This window comes from Harpia harpyja, chromosome 9 (assembly GCF_026419915.1).
Source record: "Harpia harpyja isolate bHarHar1 chromosome 9, bHarHar1 primary haplotype, whole genome shotgun sequence".
NCBI lineage: Eukaryota > Metazoa > Chordata > Aves > Accipitriformes > Accipitridae > Harpia > Harpia harpyja.
This window is the reverse complement of record NC_068948.1, coordinates 1,943,732-1,970,906: the sequence shown is the minus strand read 5'-3', so window position 1 is coordinate 1,970,906 and position 27,175 is coordinate 1,943,732. Positions and strand designations below refer to the sequence as shown.

Sequence of the window (27,175 nt, the reverse complement as noted above, 5' to 3'; positions counted from 1 at the left end):
GATGCTCCGTGGGGTGGGTGGGAGCCTCGTGCCGTGCCATGGGGCGTCCTGCGGGAAGGGGTCCCACTGCAGTGGCTAGCCCCCCGTTCCTCCACAGCCTCCCTCATTGGAGACCGGTTCCCTGCCTGTTCTTGGTGCTGGAGCAGGATTAGGCCCCTGCCACTCCCCTCAGAGTTCATGCACGACCCCAAAGGGCAACCCCCAGCCCCAAGGTTTGATCCTGCTCCCCGCCTCGCTGCAGGCTGAGTCGGAGCGGAGCCCCGGTACTGCCGTTCACCTTGGTTTTTATAGCTGTAATTAACTGTAGGAGCTGGGGGCTCAGCTCCGACCCCCCTGGGATGGGGAATGGGCTTCCCAGCCATGCCATGCCACCGGCAGAACCCCTGGCAGCGGGGAGGCAGGGAGAGGGAAAAGGGTTTGCACCCCCTCGGTCATTCCATCAGTGCCGCGGCCTGTGGCACGCTTGGCGCTCAGCCCTGGGCAGGATCGGGCCCCTTCCCATCATAGAGGCAGCTCCGAGCTGCTGCCTGAACGCAGGGTTGGGCCGTGCATCCGTGCCCAGAGCAGGATGGAGGATTTTCCTCTTTGGAGCGCAGCAGCCGAACTCACCCTGCACCCCGAGCAGGACCTTCATCCCCACGCCTTTTAATTAAAACACTTGATGAACTATGTAATGAGAGCGCAGCATCCCTGCGGGCTCTCCAGCGAGCTGCCAGGGCTGAAGGTGAGGTCCCAGCACGGAGGACATGCATCATCCCCCCGTCCCCTCCCAGGTGCCTGCCCTGTTTCTGCCCCTCAACTGCATCCCGCAGCTCCCGTGGGAGGACCGGAGCACTCGCCAGGCCAGGAGCTTGCTGCTCTAAATTGATAATTGCCAGGTTTTAATTACTCGGCAGCCAAATGACCTTTTGCATCTGCCAGCGAGGCCATGAAACATCTCCCTGAGTGGGAGCAGACGTGCAGTGGGAGACAGGAGGGGGCTGCCACGGCCATCAGCTTCGCCTGGACCCTCAGGTGATGGGGACAAGGCCGGGGGACAGCATGCTGGAGGCTGAGCACAGGGACCCCCGGACATCACACGTCCCCAGCGCTCCCCTCCTCTTGCAGGCAGGACACCAAGGAGCAAAGGGAAAGATTCAGAGCCTGTTGTGCAGCGTGGGAGAGTGTGGCTAGAGATGCCAGGATGAAAACAGGACCAAGGTCTCCAGGGGCTCTTCACTGTCGCCTCCAGCATGGGCTGGTCTTGCCCTGGGAGGGAGCATCCCTGGGGCAGAGTTGGTGCCTGGAGCCCCGGCATGGTGCAGCATCCCTGGGGCAGAGTTGGTCTTTGGAGCCCCAGCATGGTGCAGCATCCCTGGGGCAGAGTTGGTCTTTGGAGCCCCAGCATGGTGCAGCATCCCTGGGGCAGAGTTGGTCTTTGGAGCCCCAGCATGGTGCAGCATCCCTGGGGCAGAGTTGGTGCCTGGAGCCCCGGCATGGTGCAGCATCCCTGGGGCAGAGTTGGTCTTTGGAGCCCCGGCATGGTGCAGCATCCCCAGGGCAGAGCCAGCACTCCGGGCTCCAGCCCGGCACAGGGCGCAACGGGTTGCCTTGCACATGTAGGGTCCCTGCTGCCCCTTTGCTCTCCTGAGCTGCCGCCAGAGCAGCCTCATCCCTCCTCTTTCCCTTTTCTCCTAGAAATAAAACCAGCCTTTAAGGAGGCAAATCCTCCACTGCTGCTGGCAGCTCTCCACGCCGTGGCTCGGTAGAGGCCAGGACCAGCCGCGGCTCCGAGAGCAGCCCGCAAACCGGGCACAGCCCCTGCCCACCCCACGCTGCCTGCACCTCGCTCCGCGTGCTCCTGCCCGCTGCCAGCCTTCGCCGCTCCCTCCCGCGGAAAGGAACCCTTCTCCTGACGATAATTACTGAAAAGTTCAGTGCCGAGAGAGACGGGGGGGAGGGATGTATTAAAATGCATGTGCACAGCTTGGGCCTTGCAGCAGATGTTGGCATAATTAGAGAGGAAAAAATTATGAAATTAATTTGTGGTTCAATGTAAATTTTGGCATTGGGGGGAAAGCGCGGTCCTGCTCGCCTCCCGCGCGCTGCCGCCGGCGCACGCTCCCTCACTCGTGCACCAGCACGCGCCGGCTGCTGTTGGGACCGTGCCGTGGAGGGTCTGGGGGAGCACCAAACCCAGCGAGGGGGACAAGGTGATGGGTAATGCCTGGCCTTAGGGGCGATGGTGTTTGGCAGCGCTGCCTCCAGGCTCCGTTGCATCGGGGGCGCGGAGAGGTGGGTCATCACCCTGGGGAGATGGACCGCCAGCCTGGGGAGAAGGGCCACCAGCCCAGGGAGATGGGCTACCAGTCCCTGTAAATAAGGATGCAAAACCAGGTGATTTGGGGAGGAAAAGTAAAAAGCGGAGTCCAGCAATGTCCATGGGTTGGTATGTCTGTTGGCTCCCACAAATACGCATTTGCTAATACACTCGGTGTCCCGACCGGCTTGGGGGACCCTTCCCCTTAGTGGGGACAGGGCTGAGCTGTGCGAGGACTGTCCTCATACACGCGATGGTGGCATTCCCAGAGCCACGCTAGAGCAGGGCGTCAGGAGCAGCCAGACAAAGCTTTGCTTTCCCCCCCCTTGGCTTTTCTCATCTCCTCCTCCTTGGGGAGCTGGAGAGGAATTAATATCCGCCGCCTCCCCCCTCGTCCACCCCGGGCCCCCAGGGAGGGGGCGCGGGCTCAGGTTAATGCACCCATTGATCGGCAGCATCCTCCGGTTACGGTTGCTCTGCGCCGCGATGCACCGTTGCCTATTTTGCCGTTCCCGGTGCGTGATGGATGGCCTGTCTCAGGGCGGGCGCGACCCTGCCACCGCCGCCTGGGAAATGGGGGTCAGCCCCGGGGGCCGCGGCTGCGCTTTTTGGGTGGCTCGGGAAGAGGGGGGGGCTTTGTGCTGGACCTTGCATCCCCACCATTTGCTGTTTGCATCTATTTGCAGAAGTTGGGGGGGGCCCCAAATCTGCACTTCTGAAGGAGATGGGGAGCTGCAGGCGGCTGCTCCCAATGGTGGGGACAAGCCGGCCCTGGGGCTGGGGGAAGCTGCTGCCCAACCAAGAACCCCCAAAAGCTCCGTGTGCCCCCAAAGCATGGCCCCAAGCCGGAGCAGAGAGCAGGAGCAAGCTGCAGACCCCAGCATGGCCCCGAGGACCGCCGGGGAGCCCGGTGCTTGCACCCCCCTCCCTCCCTGGCTCTGCGATGCTGGTTCCCCTTGGCAGCCCAAAGCACCGGGACCCCGGGGAAGGCTGCAGGCAGCCCCCACTGGTGTCAGGCCCTGGCTGTGGCCACCCTGTCTCTTCCCTCCTCTTCCTCAGCTGCTTCGCCACGGGCGAAGTCATTCCCACGTCCCAGTTAATCAGTGCAACGAGTGGAGGTGCATCGTTATGACTTAACCGAGCAACGCTGTTGGTGTTGACAGGCTGGGCACTGCGGGGGGTGAGCGAAGGGAGGGTCTCCACGGCCCCCGCACTGGGAGCACTGGGCAGCGTGGGGATGCTCCGGGCATCACTGATGGGGAGAAGCGGGGTGGGGAAAGCCCGGCAACAACCCCCCGCATCCCCGCATCCTCCTCCTGCAGAGCTGAGCTGAGCAGGCACGCCAGCCAGGCATGGGCACCGTGGGCACGGGCTCGTCCTGGTGCCCGCATGCTCCTGGTGTGACTCCATCTGGCCCCATCTGCTCCCACCCAGGCTCGGCGGGACCCAATGTGGGTCGTGGCGAGCACGGGTGACACACCGCGGTGCGGCCGGGGAGCAGCTGATCCCCCCGGGCTGTGCGGGGCCACGCTGTCGGCCGGGATTACCCAGCTGCTGCCGAGCTGGCACGGGGACCGTCTCCTCCGAAAGGTTCCCTTCCAGGGGATTACGGATAATGCATCTGGAGCAGCACTCGCTCATCCAGGTTTGTGATTTATCTGAAAATCAAATTCCAGTAATCTCGCCTGCCATCTGGCCCCCGCGGACACACGGCCGGCCCTGGCCCCGGGTGGGAGGCAGCCAGGAGGGTCAGGGTGCAGGGCTCCCCGTCCCTCCCCGAGCATCGTCCCCGAGCTGCCGTAGGGAGGGCAGAGCGGGCTGCGGGGTCCGTGGGAATGGCCTGGGGCACCCTGGGCAGAAGCTGCCCAAGGGAGCCTTTTTGGGATGGTGAGGGGTGCACACGTACCGGGATGTGGGCAGGACCCGGAGAGCTCAGCCCCTTGCAGGGACATGGGCAGGAGGAGGTGATGGGGAGGAGGTGGGGACCCCTGCCCTGCCCGGGGGACGTGCTGGCAGCAGGGATGTCCCAGGCCCCGGCGGGGAAGGCAGAAGAAGGCAGGATCCGTCCTTTCCCCTGGTAGGGAGGCTGCAGGCTGCAGAGCAGCCCGGGGGGCCGGGGTCCCCAGCGCTCCCCTCCCCACCCCTCATTCCCAGCTCATTAAGGCTCTCCCATTATTCTGACATTTGTGCGCGTCACGTACCGGGAAGAAGTAATTTACTTAGAAGAAATTAAAAGTTCATTTTAATTGAGCGCACACTGCAGTATGCAAATGTGGGGCGCATTATGTACACTGATGCAGAGACAAAGGCTGTAATCAACTGTTAACCCTCTGCGAGCCGGCCCCACGTGCCGCAGCAGCACCGGCACGGCTCCGGCCATGCCGGAGACCCCATACCCACATGCGGGGTGTCCCCTGGCTATGCGGCTCCACGACCTGGCAGCATGCACGGGCACAGGATAAACCCCGTGTGCATCTCTCCTTGACAGCGTGGGTGCAGAAGCCAGACCGGGATGCCAGCGATGGAGGCTGTCCCCCAAATCGCTGTGACGTGCTGGGATGGCTCCAAGCCAGCAAGACAGGGTGGACGGTTGGGGCAGGGGCTCTCCAGGGGTGATTAAGCCCTTTTGGGGAGCCCGGATAAGATGGCAATGGAGGTGCAAAGCCCAGATGAGATGGGGATGCAGGTCCAAAGGCCAAATTATGGCTCGTTGCATCTGTGACTGTCCTCAAATCCAGGTACCGCTGGATTTGAGGGTGGTCGCAGATGCGATGAGCCCACAATGTTTGCAGCATCCTATTGCCCAGGAGTTCCTCAGCTGGGCTGTTTTTCTTTTTTTAGGCTTTTCTCCTTTTTTAAAAAATTTTTTTTACTACCTGTCAAACCTGAGATTTTTTAATGGCAGTGCAAATGGAACTGGTTCGCAGATGCAAGATGACAGCCCGCTGCCAGAGACAGACAAATTACCTCCAACCTCGGCTCAAGAAACCCACAGACTCCCAAACAAAGGGAGATGGCGATGGGGGGGTGTAGCAAGTTGTCAGTGCTCAGCGAGGCTGCCCACACTGGACCATGGGTGCTCCGTGGGTGCATCATGTCTGCGGGCATCCCATGCACACCAATGCCAATGAGCCACCCCGTTGCAAAGGGCTGTTGGGGATGGCACACGTGAGCATCCGACATCATATTATGGATGGGTGATGCTAAAAGCAAGGGGGTTGTGGGGACAGAGCTGTCGCCTTGGAGGGGACACACCGAGGGTGACAGGGTGCTCTTTGCATGGTCCCAGCCACCCTTCGTAGGAGGGGCGATGCTGTTGGGCATCCCTGCGCCTGGCACCCCACCAGCTTAGCCAAGGATAGTAGGGACAGACCCAGGATGGGACCCTGACACCCTGCGGGGGGGGTGACGATGGCACTTTTCACCCCAGGGCCACGTGGGGAGGAGGGCTGGGGTGCACCTTGGAGCTTGCACCTCCGCCTCGGTTTGTCTGGCCTGCGCTCTCAGGAGCTGCAGCCCCAGTGGCCCCAGTTGGCTCCCAGTAGCATAGGCAACCAGGGTGGTCCGGACGGCCGCGGCATCACGGAGAGGATTTAATTGCTGCCGTGTAACCTTTGCGCCCCGTCCCACGTGCCGGCCAGGCGCCCGGCTCTGCAGCTCCAGATGGCACCCGGGAAAGAGTTAAGTCCGCTGTGATCAACAGCAAGAAGCAAGTGGTAAACAGTTTTTCTCTCCCTCTGCTAAATTAATATGCAAATTCCACCCCCCACCCCCCCCAGCTCTTGCTTCGAAATTAGCGAGGTAGAATGCTTGGGCTAATTATGCATTCAAACGAGCAGGCTTCGTTAATGTGGCACTAAGAGGAGCCTGAAAATGATTGTGAGACGATGAAATTGAAATTGGAGCACGGCACTTCTAATGCATCTGGAGTCACTCTTGCGTGCCCCGGCAGATGTAACCTGGCAGTGACCGGCAGCCCCTGCCGTCCTGCCCGCACCCGGGCACCCATGCCCGGAGCACCCGTGGCACCCCACGGCACCCTTCTCCCACTTCTCACCTCCCGCTCCAAAACCAACCAGGTTACAAGATTTCCCAGCCCGGGGATGGAGAGGTGGGATGGCCCCGTGCTGCGGAGCCAAGCCCTGTGTACCCAGAGCTCCCAGTTTGGGGTGGGGATGGGGCAACCACCCCGGAGCATCCCTGGGATGCGGGGGTAGCGGGGTCGGGGTTAGGAGTGATGGTGCCCCGGGCGAGCAGAGCAGCTCCCGGCACAGCCCTCGGTGGGTCCATGCAGGTCCCGCTGGGTGATGCCTCCGTCAGCCTCCCATGCTCCCACCGTCCGGAGCGTGGCTGGGAGCACGGTTCTCCTCCCCAGGCCCAATTCTGGTCCCCGAGGCAGCCAGCGGGGCCTGAGCGTGTTTGGTAAAGCTCCACATGTACTGGTGTTCAGATGGATAAGCCTCTGGGTGGATAAACCTCCTCCTTCTCCTGGGGATGCTGAGACCCGATGGCTGCAGGGGGGCCATGGGGTGGGGGGTCCCATCCCCGTCGCCACATCCCAGCAGGTTCGGTGCCCGGCAGTCCTTGGCGCATCCCAGCAAAGACCAGACTGGCGGCACATCCACATCCATCACACCGCGCAGCCCACAGCACGGGCAGGCGCGAGCCCCCGCCTCGGGACGGTCCCACGACAGGGCTGGGTGGCACGGTGGCATCCGGGGCAGGCTGAGGGTTGCTCCGTCCAGCGTAGCCTTGTCCCCCGAGGAAGGCGGCACCCACGGGGCTGGGGATCTGCAGAGGCAAAAGTGGGAGAAAAGGTTGAGGGTGACAAGACAGATAGGGAGATGTTTTACACTGGGGATGAGCGGCCGTGGGCTGTGACGGACACATGGGATGACAAGGGATTCACGGGGAAAGTGGCTCGGGATGTCACCAGCCCCAGTCTCTGCTGGGCTAACTGCTCACTGCTGTCTGCACGGGCTTGGGTTCAGCCACGCAAAGGCTAAGCCCAGTTTCTCGTGAGAGCCGGCAGCACCGTGGCCGCAGCCGGCTCTGCAGCCCTGACCCGGCAGCCGCAGCAGGACCAGCCAAACCGACCCCCCTCCCTGCGTCGGGCAGCAGAGACGGATGTTGGTGTTAAATATTCATCAGAGGCGTGGATTTTACTGGAACCGTCCATTAAGAGGTAATGCACAATCCGCAGCATGCTCCCGGTAGCTGGGGCACGCCGTGGTGAGCGGCCGGGCGGAAGGCGGCGGGGAAGGAAGACGGATGCTCCGGAGGAGGCTGCAGAGCCATAAGCCAGATGCACTGTTAGTAATCAATGAGGATCTACAGACTTTAGGCGCTCAACCGCCAGGAATAAATAGAAGAAATAAATAGACAAGGAGATGAATAGCCCCCCAGAAAGGAGGGGAAGGAATGGGGGAGCAGCAGGGATGCAGACCCTGAGGAGACAGTCCCTTGGAGCAGGGTGGGATGCAATGGCATGGGTTGGTCCAGAGGGATGCTGAGCACCCTGGAGCGATGTCGAGCATCCCAGAGGGATGCTGAACACTCCCAAGGACACACCTTCGCAGAGGAGGCTGTCGGGCTCGGAGCAAACAGCCTCCCCCACTGTGCGCCCTGGCAAGGCTGGGGCGAGGGCAGCCCACCGGCACCGGGACCTGCCGCGGCCGGCTCCGCTCCGCAGCGTGCCTCAGGGTCTGGGCTGGCACACGGAGGGGGTTGTTTTCCCCCTCTCCGGTAATTTTTCCCTCTGACTATGATGCATAGCGGTGCTAATTCGGCACGTTGCCATTAATTCCAGCACAGCTGCCGCTCTCTCCCTCAAGGCATTTCGCTAATACTCAGCTTCAGAGCCTCTCAGCAAATTAACATCATTTGTTCTGCAGAACATGTTTTATTTCTACACTACATGCATAGCTTATTACTCCGCCAGCAACTCGGGGTGTGCGGGGAGGCAGCGCCGGCGGGTACAGCCCTCCAGAGCAAGCCCTGCTCCCCGCTTCACCGTGCCCATCCCCAGGCAGGCGCAGGGACGGTGCGGCACAGTCCCCCGTGCCACCTCACGCTGCTGTCCCTGACCCGAGCTGGAGCTGCAGGTATTTTCTGCCGGTACCGGGATGCTCTGGTGCTGTCGGTGCAGCCCAGGCTGGTGATGCGAGGTGGGATGGTGGCAGCGTGCTGGATCAGTCGCTGGCTGGCATCTCCTGCATCCCGCCCCCCCGGGCCTGACGCCACACCTTGGTGCAGAGGGATGCTCCCGCATTTATGGACACATACGGGACAGGGGTGACAAGAGGTCCCTGGGTGCCAGAACCAGAGGGTCAGGCGCTCAGCACCCAGAGCTGGGAGCCCCAGAGGTGGCTGTGGCAGAGACGTGTTCCCCTGTCCCCAACCGGCACAGCCAACCTGCGCCCCAGCACCCTCCTGCTGCCCCCCGCCACGGCCACCCCCCACCCACCCTTCCCTCCTCGGATTATTACTCTGCCTGATTAATGCCTCTGGAGTTTCAGTTAATGATCTTTGTGTGAGGGGCAGGAGGAGGCAGGCGTGCTGGGCCCCCACAGGCTCACTAAGCGGGTGGCTGCGGGCAAAGGGACCCCGACCCCCAGCCCCCCCGCCAGCCGCGGGACCACGCTGGGGCTTGCAGGACGTGTCGCCGAAGGGCACCGGCACCTCCTGCACTGGCAGTGCCAGCGGGACGGCTCAGACCCTCTGGCAGCAACGCTGGGCTGGAGCAAAGCATCTCCGACACGGCTCTTGGTGCTCAGCCCCCCCCCAAGAGATCCCGGAGCCGCTGGCGGCTGGTGCGAGCCAGGCAGGGTGTCCCGAGCTGGGCAGGGTGTCCTGCCCCCCACCCAACAAACCACAGCCTCCACCGGTGATAATTTCAGGTCTTTTGCTTTGATTAAGGTTATTTAAGCTTTTTACCGAAACATAAAACCTGATTGTTTGCATAAACAACCTAATTGGATTATAGTGCACAGCATCGCTAATGCTGCGGGCTGGCTGGGAGCCGGCGGCAGCACGGCGGCCGTGCCAGCAGACGAGGCCTCCGCCTCTGCCGCGCCGGGGGTGGTTTTGGCAGGGGTTGGGTGAGATGCCTCCGTGCCCCACGCCGGGGTGTCCACCCACCCACCACCCCTCCCAGCCGTGGACGGACCCTGCCTCGGGGTGGGTGACGGCCGCGTGGGGACACCGGTGTCCCCAGCACGTTGGCCCTGGCTGCACCCTTGGTGATGCGTCGGCTGCAAGGCAAGGTGGGACGAAGCCCCCCGCTCCGGCACTGCCCGCGGGAGGAGGAAGAGGAAGGAGGAGCGGCGTGAAGGTGCCAAGCGGCAAGCGGGGGGTCAGGAGCCCCGGGCGGGTGGCTTTGCAGGAATGCTGCCTGCACAGCGTTTCCATGGCTGGGAGCTGCAGAAGGCTTTCATGGCAAAAGGCGGAGAGGCTCCATGAATATTTCATTAGGAAAGCAATGTGGTGTGCTGCAGAGAACATCTGGCTGGAGTCCCTGGAGACCCCTGCCTTGTGCAGGAAGCAGGAACTGTGAAATATGGAGGAAAATGAGGGAGAGGGGGAGACAGGGGGAAGCGTCCCACAACACAGGGAACGTTCCTGCCCCCCCCCCCCCCCTCCGGCTCCGAGACGAGCAGCATGGGGCAGGCGTGGGGCTTCGTCCTCCCATGAATGGTGGTGCCGGGAGGTTTGCATGAGGTGGAGAGGCTGCGGCAGTGCTGTCTGGCTGCTGGAGGGACCTTTTCTGACCCTTCTCCGTGGAACGTTTTGGGGACTCGGCTGCAGCACGGTCTGCCCCTCGCAAGCAGGGTGCTGTGTTTAATCCCAATATCCGATGCAGGAATGGGCAGAGCTGCTCCTCCAGCTTGAAGTCACGATGCACGGGCTGGCTGTGGGGTGGCCAGATGCGGACAAGCCTGGCCAGCGATGCCTGAGCATGGGATGGGATGGGATGGGATGGGATGGGACGGGACGGCTCCTCTGGCTTCGCTCCACATCCCTCCCAGGGAGATGCTGATGCCCTTGAAGCTGGACGCTGGGCGCCCTGCCCTGGCTCCTGCAGGCGATGGGTACTGGGGTCAGGGACCCCGAGGGAGGTTTTTCCTGGTGGTGCTTGTGCAGAGAGAACATCCCCAGGCGCAGGGGTGCTGCTGGGCACAGCCCGGGTCCTTCAGAGGCGCAGAGCAGCAGGCGAGAGTCGGGGTGGTGTGGGGGGCTCGGCATTGCCAACTTCTCTGTTTCCCGTCAGTGCCGGCTCCTTCCCCTGGTGCCGGCCAGGTTTGGCACTGGGGGGCCCAGCCAGAGCCCTTTGCCTTCGCGTGGGTGCCGGTGGAGCTGCGAAGCCACGGCGTTCCCAGCACACTGGCATCTGCTGCTGGCTCCGACGTTGCTCCCGCACCACGGGGCAGGCAACACGTTCACCAACCCGGACCAGCACGCGGCAGCACCGGTGCTGCCGGACTGAGGCTCTGCCCTCCACCCCTCAGCCCCTTCCCCGAGGCTCCCGACACGCATTCACACCCCCAACCCCACGCGACGCCCACCACCCGCAACCCCAACCCCTGCGGCCAGCACCCCGCGACCATGACCCCTGCACCGGCGCGGCTCGTGGCCACGGGACCACGAGCTTCCCGGCACCTCTCCCCGGTGCCCCGCAATCCTCCCCTTCCCTCCTCCTCCTCCCCAGCGTGGCGGTGGGCGCGGAGGGCTCTCTGCCCACCCTCTCCTTCTCCCTCACCCCCAGGCTCGCCTCCGCGGCAGCCCCAGTTTGGGAGCAGGGGACGGTTCCCGCGTGCCGCCGGCAGGACTTCGGCTCACGCCCTCCCCGCTCCGCCGCGGCCGCCCCTGCCCGCCGCAACCGCGCAGCTCCCGGCACCACCGCCGCCGCCGGCAGACAAAGCCCGACCAGACAAAGCCGCGACCTCCCTCGCCGGCCCCAGCGTGCGTGGCCGAGGGGACGGCAAATCCCCCCTTCGCAGCCACCGGCCGAACCTGACCCGCACCCGCAGCCCTCGCCCGCCTGCGCCGGGCAGCGGCTGCGGGCGGCAAAGGGCCGGCAGCGCCGCGGGGCAGGCCGCAGGCGGGAGAGCGGCGGGACGGACGGGGAGGCCGCGGGCAGCCTGCACGGCGCTGAGGCGGCCGGGGTGCGCAGCCCCGGCAGCAGACGCGTGCACACGCAGCCTTTAAAACGAAGGCAAATACCTCTCTCCGGCTCCGTCGTCCACTACCCGTCCTGCCTCGGCCACGCCGTTGCCTCCGCTGCGCTGCCCGTCCTCCATGTGTCCCGCGCCGGGACGGGCTGCCAGACCCTCCTCTCTGCCGCCGGCGGGTTTTGGCCCCGCGCTGCCTGCTGGCGTTTTGGCAGCGGCAGCCTCGCCGCTCCAGCGATGGCATGTGTCCATTATTTTTTTTTTTTTTTTTTTTTTTTTTTCTCCTCTCTCCCTTTCACAATCCGTCCTCCCCAGCCTTCTCCGCCGGTGCCTCCGGAGCCGCCTGCGGTGCCAGCTCGCAGGGAAATTGGCAGCGAACGCGGCGCAGGGATCCTCCCGCAGCTGACGGAGCCCCGCCAGGCGCAGGCAGCCCTTCTGCCAGCCACCAGCCTTGGCACGGGGGGCCGGGGGGCCGCGGGGGGCTGCCGACGCTTGGCAGCCCTTCCCCAGCACCGCGCGCCCCAGCCGCCGCCGCGGCTCGGCTGCCAAAAGCCAAATGAGGGGGAGGAAAAGGGGAAAATGGCAGAGAGAAGAGCTGGCTTCGCCGTGCCCGGCGGCGGGGGAACCCGCTGGGGGCCCCTTCCCTTCGCCGCGGCCGGCTGGGCGACGTCCTCGTCCTTCGGCGGAGGGCACGGGAGCCTGGCTGCGGTGCTGGCGTCGCACGGAGAGGCTCAGCCCCGTCTGTCTCTACTCGTGCCCCCAGCCCAGCCGGGAGAACCCATCGCGGGGATGGCAAGCGCCGACGCAGCCCGGCTCGGCGATGCTGCGTGGCGAGCACGGCTCCCGCAGACACACCTCTTACCCAGCATCCGTCTGCCGCGTAGGGGGGCCCGGGAAATTGGGAAGGGGAGAGCGGAGGAGGGACTTCTGGCGACGGGTGGGTGGTTTTGGGGTGCCCTCCGGCCGTGCGTTGCTCTACGTGGCCACCTCAGCCTCGTGCGACACGGCATCCCCACACCGTGCCGAAATCCTGGCCCCGGCGGCGCAGTCGTGCCATGGCTCCATCCTGGCCAGCCATCGGCACTGCGGCAATGCCTGCCTCTCCGGCTTTTCTTCCCCACATTCCTGGTCTTGGCGTCTCTTTTAGAGGGAGAAGCGGGAGCGTGGCTTGAGCATCCACTGTCGCCTGGGTGCTCCCGGCACCGATGCCCCGGGAGAGTCCCGGAGGCCGAGGGACACCGGTGGGGACGGCCGAGCGGGAGGCAGGGGACGGGCTGCCAGCCCAGAGCCGGCCCAGCACCCTGCTCAGCTTCACCTGAAATAAGTCATTTACCGAGAGCCACATTTATTGGGAGCTGCAGGGGTGCTGGGGCTGCCCCGCTGTCCTCTCCCCAGCCCCACGGCACAGCCCCATGGCACGGAGCACCGGGAGCACCGGTCAAGGCACCAGCACACAGAGACCTGCCCGCTATCACTGTTTAACAGGTTTACCCCCTAATTGGGAATGCCTTTAATGGGCTTGGTAGGAGACACCAGGAGCCTTCCACGGGGCAGGTCAGGGCCGTGCGTGGCTCACACCGGCCCCAGCCCGGACTCCTGCCATGCAGCACCCGGTGTCCCTATGCTGTGGCACATCCCAGCCCAAGAGCCAGCGGCCGGGGATGCGGCAGCTCCCGGGATGGCGGTGACGGTCCATGCCATAGGAAGAGCCCCAGGAGCCGTCCCGGCGTGCCCTTCTGCCCGCACCCCCCCGTCCCCCGGCGGCTGTACCCCGGCCTGCCCGTGTCACACGTGCGCCTGCCATTTCCTCAAATAAGCAGCTAATCTCCATCAATCATAATTTCGCGCAATTATCATAATAGGGCCATTTTGCACTTATCCTCGCCACGTGACGCAGGAGGCACTTACGGCTCCACTTCACGCCGAGCGTCTCCGAGCTGCTCCCGTCCCCGGGGAGTCCCGACGGCAATCGCGTCCCCCACAAGCTCCGGGGGACAGACCCGTCCCCTGCCACCCCCAGCGGATGCTCGTGCCGCGTGGGATGCGGGCACGGGGGGGGATGGTAGCGGGACCGTGTCCCCTGGCTCGTGCCCTCCCACCACTGCAGCAGCAACACAGGGGTTAAACCCCGAAACGGGGACAGTTAATCTGGTTTCTCCCACCATATGGCCCTGCCGGCCAGGCTCCCCGCACCACGGCAGCCTCTCGGTTGCGCCGATGCCATGCGGCGTGTGCACGGCCAGCAGCCCCGGCTCTGACCCTCCGCTGGCTGGCGGGGAGCAGATTAGGGGGGACTGGGAGGCGATGAGGCACGAGGGCTGCCGGTGGGAGATTAGGCACTGGCAGATGGATGGAGATCAAACGTTTCACTCCACCTTGTTTACCACTCCCTCCTCGGCAGCGGCCGGGGACCCCGGCACAGGCTCTGGCTCTGTCCCACCTTGGGCTGGGAAAGGACAGGGCTGGGGACACGGTGCCCGCAGCCTTGGGGTGTCCCAGCGGGAATGGACGGGCTCCCCCCTTGCCGTGCTCTGTCCTTACCCCAAGCAGCATCACGGCGGCAGCCCCCTGTGCCCCCATCCCATCCCACCATGGAGCACCGGGTTGGAGCCGCCGGCAGCCGTGGCACTCACCCTAAGCTCCCCGTAACCCAGCGGTGTTTGCGGTGTTTACACCACCATAGTAATTACTTTCCTTTCTTTTTTTTTTTTTTTTTAATAAATACGGATGTTGCCACAAGTAAACTCTAATGTAATAAAAGCTTTCTGCTGGATCCATAATTAATCAGCAAGCTGCGTAAGGTGGGGGGGAGCAAGTGGAAAACCCTCCCGCCAACGTGGGCCGCAGGGCTCGCACCCGGCTGGGAGGGAGGTGACAAACCACGGTGGCAGCCTGGGGACATCCCAGTGCCCCGGGGACCGCTGCAGCAGCCCTGTGAGCCCGGGGTTGGGGGGTCCGTGGGTGGGCAGGGCTGTAGTGCACCCGGGTTTCTGCTTTTGCAGTGCCCGGCTGCTCCACGGCAGCCGCAGGCACTGGGTATTTTGCTTCCAGCTGTGATGGCACATCTGGACTGACCCCTTCCCCGATGCGTTGTCCTCGCCATCCCGATATGGAGAACGGGGCCGGGCACCGCACGTCTCTCCCCGTGCGGCCAAACACTGGCACAGGGTGAGCCGGCATTGCCGCTGCTAAATAAACCATAACCCGCTCCCCCAGCACCGGCAATGGCCGGGGCTGGCTTGGCACCGCTGCGGAGCAGCTCTCTCCCTCCTGGCCCTGGGGAGCAAAGCGCAGCCCCGGCAGCCCCCCAGGACGGACGGCAGTGGCCGGGTGCTGCTCGGGGCCAGGGCTGAGCATCGTCTCCGGGGATGCGGCCGACTCCAGATGGCCAGTGGGCACCAGGTGCCGGGGGACGGAGCCGCAGAGGGTGGCTCGGGGTGGACATCTGCTGTGCATGCGGCCAGCTGGCCCGGCAGCCTGCCACGGTCGCGGGGGGGGGCACGGCCCCGTCACCCCCCGCCCCGGGGATGGGGGTCCCTGCACAACCTGGAGGGGCCACGTAGTGGCAGAGGAGGATCCTGCCTGGCGCACGCATCTGCGACTGTCACAGCCCTGTCCCCACACCACGCACCCTGTCCCCTCCAGCCCCGGGACCACCGCAGGGACGATGGCACCCCACTGTCGTCACCCCCCGGTCCCCCTCGGTGGGGTGGGGGGGGTTAATCCCCTCAGCCTGCGGGGACCGGGGGAGGCCGGTGACAGGTGGCAAGTGCGAAAAGGAGAATGAAAGCGGCGGTGGCAGGGTGGTGGTGGGAGCCGGGCACATCTGCAGGGCAGCACGTGGGCACGGGGCACGCCGAACCCTCCGGCGGGGAGATGGGTGGCCGCTGGTGTGAGGGAGGGGTCCCTCCTGCAGCAGCTCCGCACAGGGGAGCCGTGCAACGGGGAGCGAGCCGTGCAATGGGGAGCGAGCCATGCAACAGCTGTGCATTGGGGAGCCATGCAACGGGGAGCCGTGCAACAGACATGCAATGGGGAATTGAGCAGTGGTGAGGGTAGTGTACAACAGGGAAGGAGCCGTGCAATGGGGAGCTCTGCAATGCGGAGGAAGCCGTGCAACTGGGAGGGAGCCTTGCAGTGGGGAACCGTGCAGCGTGGGAGGGAGCCGTGCAGTGGAGAGCTGTGCAACAGGGAGCTGTGCAACATGGAGGGAGCCACGCAACGGGGAGGTGTGAAATGGGGAGCTGTGCATCAGGAAGACGTGCAATGGGAGGGAGCCGTGCAATGGGGCGCCGTGCAACGGGGAGGCGTGCAACGGGAGGGAGACGTGCAATGTGGAGCCATGCAATGGGGAGGCGTGCAGTGCGGAGCCATGCAACAGGGAGGCGTGCAACGGGGAGGCGTGCAGTGCGGAGCCATGCAACGGGGAGGCGTGCAACAGGGAGGCGTGCAACGGGGTGCCATGCAGCACGGCTGGCGCAGGGCTGGCGGGTGCAGGTCCCATCATGGCCGGGCTCTGCCCAAGGCTGGGCTCCTGTCCTCGCTTCCGCTCCCAGCCCCGCTGCGCCTCGCTGGGCTGCCGGCCGCCGGCCCCGGGTGGAAACACACCTGAGGGAGGTGGGTGGGGGGTCACCCCGGCCGCCCCGCTTCACGCGCCGCCGCGCACAGCCGGAAAAACAAGGCTCCAGCAGAGGAGCGGGCTGCGGGGCCTGGGAGGGGACGGCGCCGGGACACGTGCCGCCGGAGAAGGGCCGGAGAAGGGCAGGCGCACGGCGGCTTGCGTGGCACGAGGGCCACGTGCCTCCGTGCGAGGGGCTGCCTGCGCCGCGGCCGGACCGGCAGCATCCCGTCGCCGAGGCTGGCAGGGCTGTGCGGGGAGTCCTGCCCCATCCCACCGTGGCTGCACCCCTGTGCCCGTCACCCGTGGGTGCCCCCAGCCGCGTGCTGGGTCTTGCCGGCGACTTGCCGGGAGAGAGTCCGGCTGTCCCCGTGCCCCCCGCCGCATCCCGCACGTCCCCCATTGCTGCAGAGGCGAACACGAATCTGCAGCGGGACCGGCCAAAAATAATAAACCGGGCTGGGTTTCTGCGCGGCTGCGGTGGGGGTCGGTGCCGCCCGGCTGTCCCGTGCTGAGGTCCCTTGCCGGCTCCTGCCGAGCCCCCATCCGAGCCCTGCGTGGAGCTTTGCTCCGGCCCGGCTGGGAGGTGCTGGATGTGGCCACGGGGCCGGAGCGGGAGGGGAACGTGGTGCCGCCGCAGCCGGGGAGCTCCAGCTCGGCCGCCGTGTGCCACCGTGGTGGCCTTTGCGTGTCCCTGGGGGTGTCTGTGTGTGTGTCCCCCCCCCAGGAGGTGCCGTGGGTCCAGGCTCCGCAAAGTGGGGGTCCCGGGCCATTCCTCAGCCTTGCGGAAACCCAGCTCCATGACGTCCCGGATGCCCGCCGTGACGTCAGAGGACGCCACGGTGACGCCGCAGGGGGATGCAGTGACATCAGGGGCACGCTGCGGCGCCAGCGGAGGACGCCGGCCCCGCGTGCACGACAAGCCCCACCCCCTAGTGGGCGGTTTGGGGCCAAATCCCCATAAAACGGGTGTGGGGCGCTGGGGGTGGGGGGGGGAACGTTTGGGCGCGGAACGTGCGGGCCGCGGTGCCGCGTTTCCGCCGGAGCCCGTTCGCGGGCGGACCGGTCCCCCGGTGCGCGGTGCCGCCGCCAGGTGAGGCCCCGCCGGGGCTGCGGGAGGAGGCGGGCGCGGGGGGGGGGACCCGGGGCTCCGGAGCCCTGAAGCGGGCCCGGTCTTGTCCCGTTAAACCGGGCCGAGCCTTGAGCCGGTGCCTTTGGGTCCGGCTCTGCTCCCCTGCGGGACCCGCTGGCCTGCGGGGCCTGTGGCGGGTCTCGGCCGTGGCTCCGGGCCGGCCCCGGTCCCTGCGGGGAGGGGGGGGGGGGGTGTCACACCGGCCCTTCGCTCTCTTGACACGGTGGGACGCTGGTGCTCCCGGTGTGTGGCAGCGCTGTGCCTCGGCTCCGGCCTGGTGAGGCCAATTTTCATCCTCCGTAGCTCGGCAGTCACGGGGCGAGGGGGTTTTCTGCTGCTGCTCCGAGATTTGATGTGGGCAGGGTGAAGGGCAGAGGGTTGGGGTGAAAGAAGAATAAAGCCCGTCCTTCTCAGGAGAGACGCAGGGCCTGCAAGGGCTCAGCCTCACACCTTCCAGCTCCGCCGCGCTTTGCGGTGGGTTTTGCCATGCCGGGAGCTGGTGTGAGCTCCCCAGCCGCTTTCGTTTCTTACTTTAGCCATAGGAAGGTGGGGGCTGAGCCTTCCCTTTCAAGGCGGCAAACACTCATCTGCTGCGCTGCCACGATCTTCTGCCCAAGGCCCCCAGTGACAAACTTCGTATTCGGGCGTGCTTTGCCCAAGTTTGTGTTACCAGCTATCCCTGAGCAACGTGTGAGGTAAAGAAAACAGCCCCCGGTGTTACTTCTGCCCGTCCTGAGTGTCTGCAAGTCAGCGCACGCACAGTCAATGCTAGTTCTCTGAAGTCCATAAACGCACAGGCCTGGCTAAAGGTGCTGCTGTTTATTGTTCCATTAAATCTGGACTGGCGCTGTGGTGAAAAGGGAATAATGTAATTTTTGGAAGGCGCTGCTCTGAAGCAGCAGCTAACACCTGCTCTGGAGCCGTATGAGGAAGAGCGAGTACGCCAAGTGCACTTAGCTGCGCTGGGCTGGAGCACGGCGTGATCCTGGCAAACGGTCGCTTCCAATTAATGCCCCTCTTAATGTCTGGGGCATTAACATCTCGCCAGTGAGCTGGCCTTGGGCGTGGGTTAGGAGGAGGTGGTTTGGTTTAGGTTACAAATGGTATTGGCTCTTTATATTTTAGTCTCTGCAGAGAAATGGAAAGATGTCATGCAAGCTTTTTCATGACCTGTTTTGGTTTTTTTCCATGCTGATGGTATATGTCATGAGTGCACATGGTTACCACGCTCTGGGGTAAAGCCTCTCCCCCTCCCAGATGTTTCCGCACTAAATCACAAGTTTCTTTTGCAGAAGCAGAAATTGAGGTCAATATGCAAAAGAAAATAAGTGCAAAACCAATGTCTGGCTGGAGAAATGCTCTGAAGGTGGATGGGAGAAACTGTGGGGCTCGCAGCTATGTTTAGGCAAAAATAAACACTCGCTGCTGTCAGCAGGTGCTGCCCGTGGACATGTCTGAGCAGCCTGAGCTGGGCTAAGCCGTGTTCAGCTTGTCCCTGAGTAGCTGCCAGTTCTCTGGATCTTTTTAGTTTCAGCTCCTCCCCATGGTGGGAAGCTGAGCTAGGAGGCTATTTGAGTTGAGCCACACCACTAATAGGCATTTATAAGAAAATTTGTAAAAAATCAAGTCATTATTGCCAGCGTTGAGGAAGCGTCACGTACACTCTTACAGAGTGAGAAGTTGTCATCCTTTGGCTGTCTCCTCTTGTCATAGTATCTCTCTGGGGATGCTTCATGGTGGTGTTTAATAGCCGCCATTAGGTAGGCCATGCAGTAAAGCCCTTTCTCTTCTGCCACAGCCCTGTTCTTTCCTCTCCGCTCCCCTGTTGGTGTCGGTGATGGTCTGTGTATGGAGAGGGTGCTTGCTCTTGCTGAGCTTCCAGCCAGAGCTCCAGGCTCTGTGCAAAGGGGTGTTAGGATTCTTCTGAAGCATCTCCTCAGTCCTCTCAATTTATTGCTTCTTCCTCTTGTCTTTGGTGTACCAGTAGTCTCCCCTGCAAAGCGTTCCCGTAGTCCCCAAGGCTTCCTTCTCCCTGTTATATTCTTATGGGTTTCGCACTGTGCATTAACTTTTTTTTTCCCTGATGTTTCTGTGAGATGATCCAGGTAGAGCCCGATACTATTACACAAACTTTTCCCTTTGAAAAATAGGGGATGATGAAAAGAGGGGTAAAGTGCAAACTTCTGGTACTTCTCGCTAGTTACCGCAAAAGCTTTTTTGGTAACTTCTCCTGTGAGCGGATAGGTTGATATCATCATGCTGTCTAAGCACAAAGGCAGAATGCGTGCCGTTTGTGCCAGCCCGTGATCTTCCTGTAAAGCCTTTAATGGTGCTGGTACGCCTCCCCATTTCTTTCTGGAGACTTTCTCTTAATGCCTCTGTGCATCGTGTCATCGCTGTGGCGCAGTGGCTGGGCCAGGCTGGTGGTTGGGCTGGGCTGGGCTCAGATCAAGCTCTGGCTGCCCAGGTGGAGCCTGGTGCCATGGCTGAGCTTGTCCCGATGCTCTGCCTGGCTCTGGGTGCTGCCAGGTTGGTACTTTCAGAAGTGCCGTACCAAACCCACAGGTCAGCGTGTGTGCGGCTGCGCTTCCCTGCTGCGGTTTGCTGGGAAAACCAGTTGCTCGGCATGGGGAGGGCTCCTGCCGCCTGTGGCTGTTCCAGAGCTGTTAACTGCTTGGTCTGTCGCGTAAGAGCTTTTGAGTTGAAGCAGTGTTTGTGATGGATGACCCGTCAGGTGGGAGGGTTTGGGCACTTCCCTGTATTTAGATGTGCTATTGCTTGAAAGAAGGCTCACACAGGAAACAATCTTCCACTGGGCTAAACCTTAGGAGGCTTAGATTTCATGTCTAGGACTGTGCTGCCTAACTGGAAGCACAGAGCAAGGCAATAGTTTACCAAAGCAGTGGAAACTGTAAATTGAGAGCTGGGTACTGTTGTAATTATTTAATTTCTTTAAATGCTGGTCCCGCTGAGTTAGAGTGACACCTCAAGTAGCCACTACTTAGTGGCCTAATATTACTGATCGATGAAAACTATTTCATAATTTAACTTAGACTGTTTTTTAGGGACATGGAGGCTGTGTAGGGAAGGGTCTCTGTCTCCTGTTCCATCTGGGCAGGGCCTAGCGCACTGGGGATGCAGCAGTCTGAAGCATAAACATTAATAATACAGTGGGTATTATTCAAATGAAGGCTGCCACTTTTCCTTTGTGGGAATAAACCCCTGGGTAATTGCTGCACATACTTATCTGTTCCTATAATTGCTTTCTGCAGAATCACTTCAAAACAAGCGGTGCTGGCAGGATGCTGGTCTCTCTGCTCTTCCCCCAAGTGAGCCGGCCGCTTCGATGCCTCGTCCAGGACTTGCACCGTTGCAGATGGGGGTTGCGTGGGCAGAACAGGGCTGGCTGTCCTCGCAGAGGTCTGCAGACTGTGTGGGCAACCTACAGCAGTGACGTTACCCCTGTCTTCACTAGGGCTTTGGCTTTTGGTGATAAAATCGCCATTGTTGACCAAAACGGTGAGCACACTTACAGGGACCTTCTCAGCCAGAGTCTACGCTTGTCCCAGGAGATCTGTAGAGCTCTGGAGTGCTCCAGCAGGGACTTGAAGGAAGAGAGGATCTCATTTTTGTGTCCCAATGATGCCTCATATGTGGTGGCCCAGTGGGCTTCCTGGATGAGTGGGGGCATAGCAGTGCCCCTTTACAAGAAACACCCTGTGCAGGAACTGGAGTACGTGATTCGGGATTCGCAGAGCGCTCTAGTCATCGCAGCAGAGGAATATGTGGGGAAAATAGCCCCTAGCGCTGAGAAGTTGGGAGTCCCGGTTCTGCCGCTTCTTAGGTCTCGTGGTGATGAATCTGCAAGTCATGCAGCAGTGGAAGAGGGTCCCTTGACAACCTGCTCCTCATGGAAGGACAGAGGAGCCATGATAATCTACACTAGTGGGACAACGGGAAGACCGAAAGGTGTCCTCAGCACCCATGAGAACGTGCAAGCTGTGGTGAGTGCTGCTTTCCCTCTGCAAAGCTCGTGCCAAGTTACAGAGGTCTTGGCCTTCAGAGCTGATTTGGGGTTGCAAACCTCAAAGCACGACACACCTTACCACAACCGAGTTCCTGCGCAGAGCTGTGGGATTGTATCTCGAAAGTCCTCAACCCTTTTGAAGTGAACACACAGAAGCGTGTTTGAGGCTCTAAACCTTGTCCTTTTGGTGTTGTGGTGCTGCAACTGCAACCAGGAGCAGATGGACTCTTCCTGCTTTCCTGGAAAGCAGAAGGGATGAGACCTGTTGTAAAAAGACTGCTTTCTTTACAGTTTGCTTTTCTTTACTGTGACTAGGAAAAAAATCTGTGCCCCTAATTGGAATATAACTTAGCCCAGCCCAGTACAGTACTGTGTGAAGTCTGTGCATTATTCAGCTATATGTCCCCAAGGCAAAAAATCCATTAGCTCTCTGAGCCAAAAGGAATTAAAAGTTTGAATGAGCCTGCTGACTACCTCACCAGTTGGTTATCACTGCCTGCAACTGATAGACTCATGCCATTAGGGAAAAAGGGCAGGGAATACATCGTGCCTTACGGATGCCTCTGAGAGCTTACGTTGTTCTGGGTGCTCAGATACTGCAATGTCGGGAGTGGTATGAAAGCCTTGATGGATAGAGCCAGGGCTTGGCTATATTGGGCAAAGAATCTGTTCCCTTACAAATATGCTGATCATTTGGGAGGTGGCCTGAGCAGTCACCATCTTTTGTGCTGTCTTACAGAAAGCCTAAAACCTTCTCCCTGCCCTGTGGAAGAGGGTTGTGAATGACATGACTAAATTCCACTGTTCAAATGCTTTTTTATTTTTAGATGGCTGGAAATAAGCTTTCCAGTTGCTAACGCTGTGCTCTGAAGGTTATTGTTCACCCAGAGGCCTGAGGTCTAACGCTTTAGACAATTATCCCTTCACAGCAGAGTATTTTAGAAGCTTGATATACTATTTTTTTTTTTAATAACATGAAGCCTACTTTCTGTTTATCAGACAGTGATTTTCTGCTCCTACTGACTATCCCTTACAGGTGCTAAAAGCCCAATGTCATTGGTGTCCAAACTGTGTCAACAGAGTTCTGGGAAAATTAGTTTTTTGATTACTATATCTGCCAGCTCTGCATGTGCAGTAGCAGGCTAATAATTTTTGTAGGCCCTGCTTAAAATAATTGTTGACTGTTTCTCAGAAATGAGGAAGAATTTTGCTGATGTATATGAAGACATGTACTGATGAGATGCAGGAGGAATTCCTCTTGTATTCTACTGTTGTGGTGGGAATTTTGCTTATGCTGACCCTAAAGGAAAGATTTTTGTGCCTAAGCGTTGTTCCAGGAGGTCTGGGATTTCTGCTGCCAGCTGTGCCCAGGGGATCTGGGGCCTGGATACCTTGGGCTTTTCAAGCAGTGAGAGTCTTTCCTCCTGCCCTAACACTGGGTTATATGTTTTCTTCTGCAGACCACGGGGCTGGTTGAAAAATGGGAGTGGAAGAAGGAGGATGTTATTCTGCATGTGCTGCCTTTACATCATGTCCACGGCGTGATCAATAAGCTCCTCTGTCCTCTCTGGGTGGGAGCGACATGCATCATGTTACCCGAATTTAATGCACAGATGGTAAGCCTGGAGGGATTGCGCGTTGTCTTTGAAATTCAGCAGCAAGACCCCATGCATTGTAATTAGAGCAACTTTGGAAATAAGTTCTTAAAGAATTCCAGCCTCTTCAGCCACTGGCTGCATGCCATTCACAAAGTGTCTGTTAAAAAACGCTTTTGGTTGGACACTCAGTCTGGGGTAAACGTGCTCTTCTGGAGGCTACAACTTGTTTAAGTGTGACGTATGTAATTGTAACGCTACACTGCCCCTCCTCATGATGTTGAGGGTCTCTGGCTGGAAGTGGGCCCTTCTACGTACCCACTTAAGAGCATCTGCACCCAGAATAAGGGTTGTTAATTTTCTAGTACCAGGAAAGGTGGAAATACTGGATTTTTCTCTTGCATGTTAGCGGTGTGCTGCTTGAAGCTATGCTGCTTGTTGACGTTTTTAGTAGCTTGCATTTTTCCCTTCCAATCCTATGTCCTCGGTGCTTTGTATTACATTATATGACAGAACACAGGCTTTAGAGTTTCTTGCAGCCCAGGTAAGAGAAATACTGGTACTCATCACTTGCATGGAAACATTGCTCTTCCTCTGTGGAGAAATGAGTGTTAACAGATCTCTTGGTTTAGACTCAGTGATACGAGAGAGAGTTTGCAAATCGAGACCTTCTTGCAGCCTTGCAGGAAAGGTGGCAGGAGGGAGACCTTACTTGAATGCAGTAAAGACATGCTTATAATGTTGTTTTCTAGCTGAGACAGGAAACACCAGTCCCAGTGCTCTGCTTCTCTTGTTCCTTGCTGCGGTGGCAGGCAGCCGACCTAAAGAGAGGAAGAAAAGGGGCTAGAAAGAGGGCAACCAACAGTAAGGTTTGAACAGAACAGTTTCTACAGTTACCGGCCCCTGGGATCCAGCACCGTTCATTTAAGTCTCCCAGTGTTGTGGGTGGTGTGAGAGATGTTGGAGTGTCACTGTTAAGGGAGCAACTGGATTTTCAGGTGCTGCTGCCACCTCATAGCAGAAAGAAAACAAACGTTGTCCTACAGAACTCCCTGGGAAAGTGCAAAGAGCCTGTCAAGCCTGTGCTTTGTAACTAAACAGACTGCTTTACCTGTTTATTCATATGCTGGGTGGCCTTGTCACACTGAAAAGACAAAGTGCAAAGGTGTGGGATACACCCAGAAGCCTTTGACTGTGCTGTTGTCAGGCCAGGGTGAGCCTGGGCTCTGATACGAGCGGCTGCAGGACCATGTGATTCTTCATTGCTTATTTCTGCTTCTCGGAGAAGCAACCACAGAAAATGCACGCTTCCTTTCTTGTTTCAAGATGGCCCTGACACCTGAACATCCAGTTGCTGCCCGCGCACTGACGCTTTGGTGGGGGAACAGCCCCAGAATCCTGGGGGGGCAGCTCTGCATTTGCATTTCCATGGTAAATAGGTAGGATGCTATGGTAGAAGAAGGCAGGAAGGTCCCCTGGCAGCTGTAGCCAGGGCTCTCTCCTCGATGGTCGCTGCCAAAGTGTCTCCCCCTGTCTTTAGGGTGTCGCCCCAAAAGCTCAGGGTGCAGTAGGGACGTGTGCCCCACCAAAGCTGGAGCTCGGATCGTGGCCAGCCCTGGTGATGCTGGTGAGGTGGCAGAAGAGCGTGCTGGTAGCCTGGAAGCAAAGCCAAGCCCTCTGGAGGGCGCGTTTCTCCACGTCCTGTGCCACCGGTGATTGATTGTCCCTTATACCCTTGTGTTTTTCTCTGCTGTCTCCCGACATCTGCAAATCAATGAGCTGACGTTGAAGGATGGGTTCAGGTGCGGGGGAGCAGGACACCCCGCCTGCCTTCTCTGATCAAAGCTCTCCCCCAGACTTGACAACCAAGGGCAAGCGGGGACAGTGCTGGAGGGCGTCTGCTTGACCCTGGAGGTTGAACTTGGGCAGGGAGGTCGGCGTGGCAAGCGTGCCTGCCGCCGCGAGTGTCGTTCGAGGGCTCTCAGGTGCATTCAGGCTCTGAAGGACGTCATTTGCTTTTTCTGGTTTTTTTTTTTATTCCCTTTATTTTTCCGAGGGCCTCCCCTGGGAGCTGAAAGTGGTTTGATCGACACTACAAAGAAAGCACATGAGGGTAAATAAGGCTTTCTTGTGGAGTTTAATGCAAGCTGCCTTTCAGTTCCAGTCTATTTTCACCAGCTGTTTACAAAATGCCCTTTGCTACTGAAATCAGCTTTCAGAAAAGCAGTGGAGTTTCAGTGGAGGATTTTGCAAAAGGAGCCCGAGTTTTGCTATGTGCTTTTTTCCTTTGCTGCACCTTGAGAAAGCAGCCAATTATAGTGTGATATAAAGAAACTCGAATGGCAGCTAAAACACTTGACAGGCTGATCAAAACAAGGCTAGGAACTTACTCTCAACCTGCTGCAGACATATTTAGCCTTGAGTGATACTGGCAAGGGTTCAAGAGAAACCGCAGCAGCATGCCCAATGTGTGTTTGGTTTCTAATCACTAACACTTCATTATACAAAATAAATACTTTATTATTACAGTGTTTATTAAATTACATAATTTGCGGCATGCCTTATAGTCGTGGATACAGATGCCAGTCTGGTTTCGGTAGTGGTAATAATGTTCTTTTCTTTTTTTCTTAGTTAGAAGACATTTCAAGCCCCAGACCAAGGCTTGCTTGTCGTTCCCTGCAGTGCAGTGTTAGGAGGTGGCATCTTTCAGACCCTTCTGTCTGTTTTTGGTAACTGTCCAAGGAAAGGTTAAAAATCAAGACTGTGGAGTAACCCCAGTGTCCTGACCAACATCCACTCTCTTACTAAAACAGCATCTGATGTCTGTGGCTGCATGCAAGCTATTGCTGAGGCCACAAGGGCTCATTAAAGTGTATTGAGATGCCTCAAGCGTGAAAGTTGCTGCATAAAATCTGATTCTTTTTATTAAATGAGGACATCCATTACTTTGCACTAGCTACTGTACATGTTATAATTCACTTTATAGCACCATCTGTTAAGACTGTCTTGCTTAAGCTTTTTGTAGCATCTTTTTATTGTAAGTTATTAAAAAATATGGCTGTATCTATTAATCACTTATTAATAAAGGGTTTATAAATGGGCCCTTAATTTCCAGTGTTACAGTCCACTTGTACATGATGTGCTAAGTCCTCTGGTGCGTGTACTCCTTGGGGTGCAGTGTGTCTCCACGGGCTGCCCTTCTCAGGCTGCTGCCTGCGCTCCTGCCTGGAGACCATGGACTGGCACCCAGTGCTCCTGCCCGTGCTTCTGGTGCTTGGGATCGACAGCACTGACTGCGGGGGGAGAAATTTCAGTGCTGCTATGAGCATGTGGACTTGGAGCAGGCAGGAGAACAGCAGTGAGCCTTAAAGTGCATTCCTCCCAGCAGCTGTGTGGGGCAAGAGTGTTGTTGTGATGTTGTTGGGTTTTTTGGGGGTTTTTTTGTTTGTGTTTTTTTTTTTTTTTTTCCAAGGGTGAGGACTGGGAGGGCAGAAACCTCCTTTGGAGCCAGAGCAAGCTGCAGCCTGAGCATCCCTATACGATCCTCCCATCCTAACTTGCTTCCAAGTTTACTTCTCCAGCTGCACTGTTCCTGTTTGCAGGCAGCCAGGATTTCTCAGCTGCTTCTGAGCCTGGTTGAAATGCCTGCCTTTTTTTTTTTCTTGTGCAGGAGTAGAAATTTTAAAGATGCTGGATTTATACAGTTTTTGTGTAAATTGGTGGCCAGAGGAGAAGAGATTAATGCCTTTGCTTAAGGAAGGAGCGCAAGGTGAGCCTTCTCCTTACTGGGCATTGGAGAAAGCCCATGACCAAGTGCTTTTTGAAGGCCTCTGGAGCATCGGGCTTTGCGCCAAACAGACAGTAGAGCATCCGTTCCCCAAAGACTCCCTCTCTCCATCTCCCTTCCCCGCATCGATTCAGTGACGGCTGCGAAGGCTGAGCACACCCTGTGGTGTGACTGTTACTCAATGGAAATGTCAGCGAGTCTGGAGAGAGAGACCCAGGGGAAGTCATGTGTCCTCTGTGCCGGTGCTCTTGCCGTGACAGTCACACGTTGATGATCCCGTTCTGGACTGGGACCCGGCTGCGCTGGGCACCCTGCGGACAGGAGTCTTTTGGAGCGAGTTGTGAGGTCAGTGTCTGCTTTGCAGGATCTTATGCTGAGGCTTTTGGCCAAAGTGGATCCACCCTGAGTTTGAACAACAGCTTGTCTTTGCCTTGGACCACCTCTGATCTCTCTTTAAGGGAAAGATGTTCTAATAGCAAAAGGCTCCCTGTCAGCTCTTCACATTGATAAATGTGAGATTGGATCCCGGGAGGTCTTTCAGCCTTAA

At 59.4% G+C, this 27,175-nt stretch overlaps 2 protein-coding genes across 4 annotated transcripts in view; one reads left to right on the top strand and one right to left on the bottom strand.

Annotated features, from left to right (window-relative positions):
* Positions 1-4,524: 4,524 nt before the first annotated feature.
* On the bottom strand, positions 4,525-10,752 carry LOC128145370 (uncharacterized). Its single transcript, XM_052795295.1, has 2 exons — positions 9,468-10,752; positions 4,525-7,090 (listed from the first exon to the last, which is right to left on the bottom strand). Exons 1-2 carry the CDS (start codon positions 10,013-10,015, stop codon positions 6,616-6,618), a joined length of 1,023 nt encoding a protein of 340 aa, XP_052651255.1. The 5' UTR covers positions 10,016-10,752; the 3' UTR covers positions 4,525-6,615.
* Positions 10,753-17,099: 6,347 nt separating this feature from the next.
* Positions 17,100-27,175, top strand: part of ACSF3 (acyl-CoA synthetase family member 3) — a 66,938-nt gene continuing 56,862 nt past the window's right edge. The window contains exons 1-3 of one of the 3 annotated variants that reach the window (XM_052795277.1): positions 17,100-17,180; positions 20,492-21,223; positions 22,707-22,862. In XM_052795277.1, coding sequence (XP_052651237.1) covers positions 20,522-21,223; positions 22,707-22,862 — 858 coding nt within the window. In that variant the 5' untranslated portion in view covers positions 17,100-17,180; positions 20,492-20,521. Of the gene's footprint in view, positions 17,181-17,393; positions 17,497-20,491; positions 21,224-22,706; positions 22,863-26,632; positions 26,974-27,175 lie in introns of those variants that run through there. The other 2 variants (XM_052795278.1, XM_052795279.1) reach the window with 2 other exon arrangements.

Excerpts from the sequence above, each read along its gene's own strand:
- LOC128145370 (XM_052795295.1), bottom strand. The coding sequence starts at position 10,015 with ATGCAAACCTCCCGGCACCACCATTCATGGGAGGACGAAGCCCCACGC. Across the intron at positions 7,091-9,467 it reads GTCACCCACCCCGAGGCAGG|ATCCCCAGCCCCGTGGGTGC; the intron begins GTCCGTCCACGG and ends TTGCCTCTGCAG.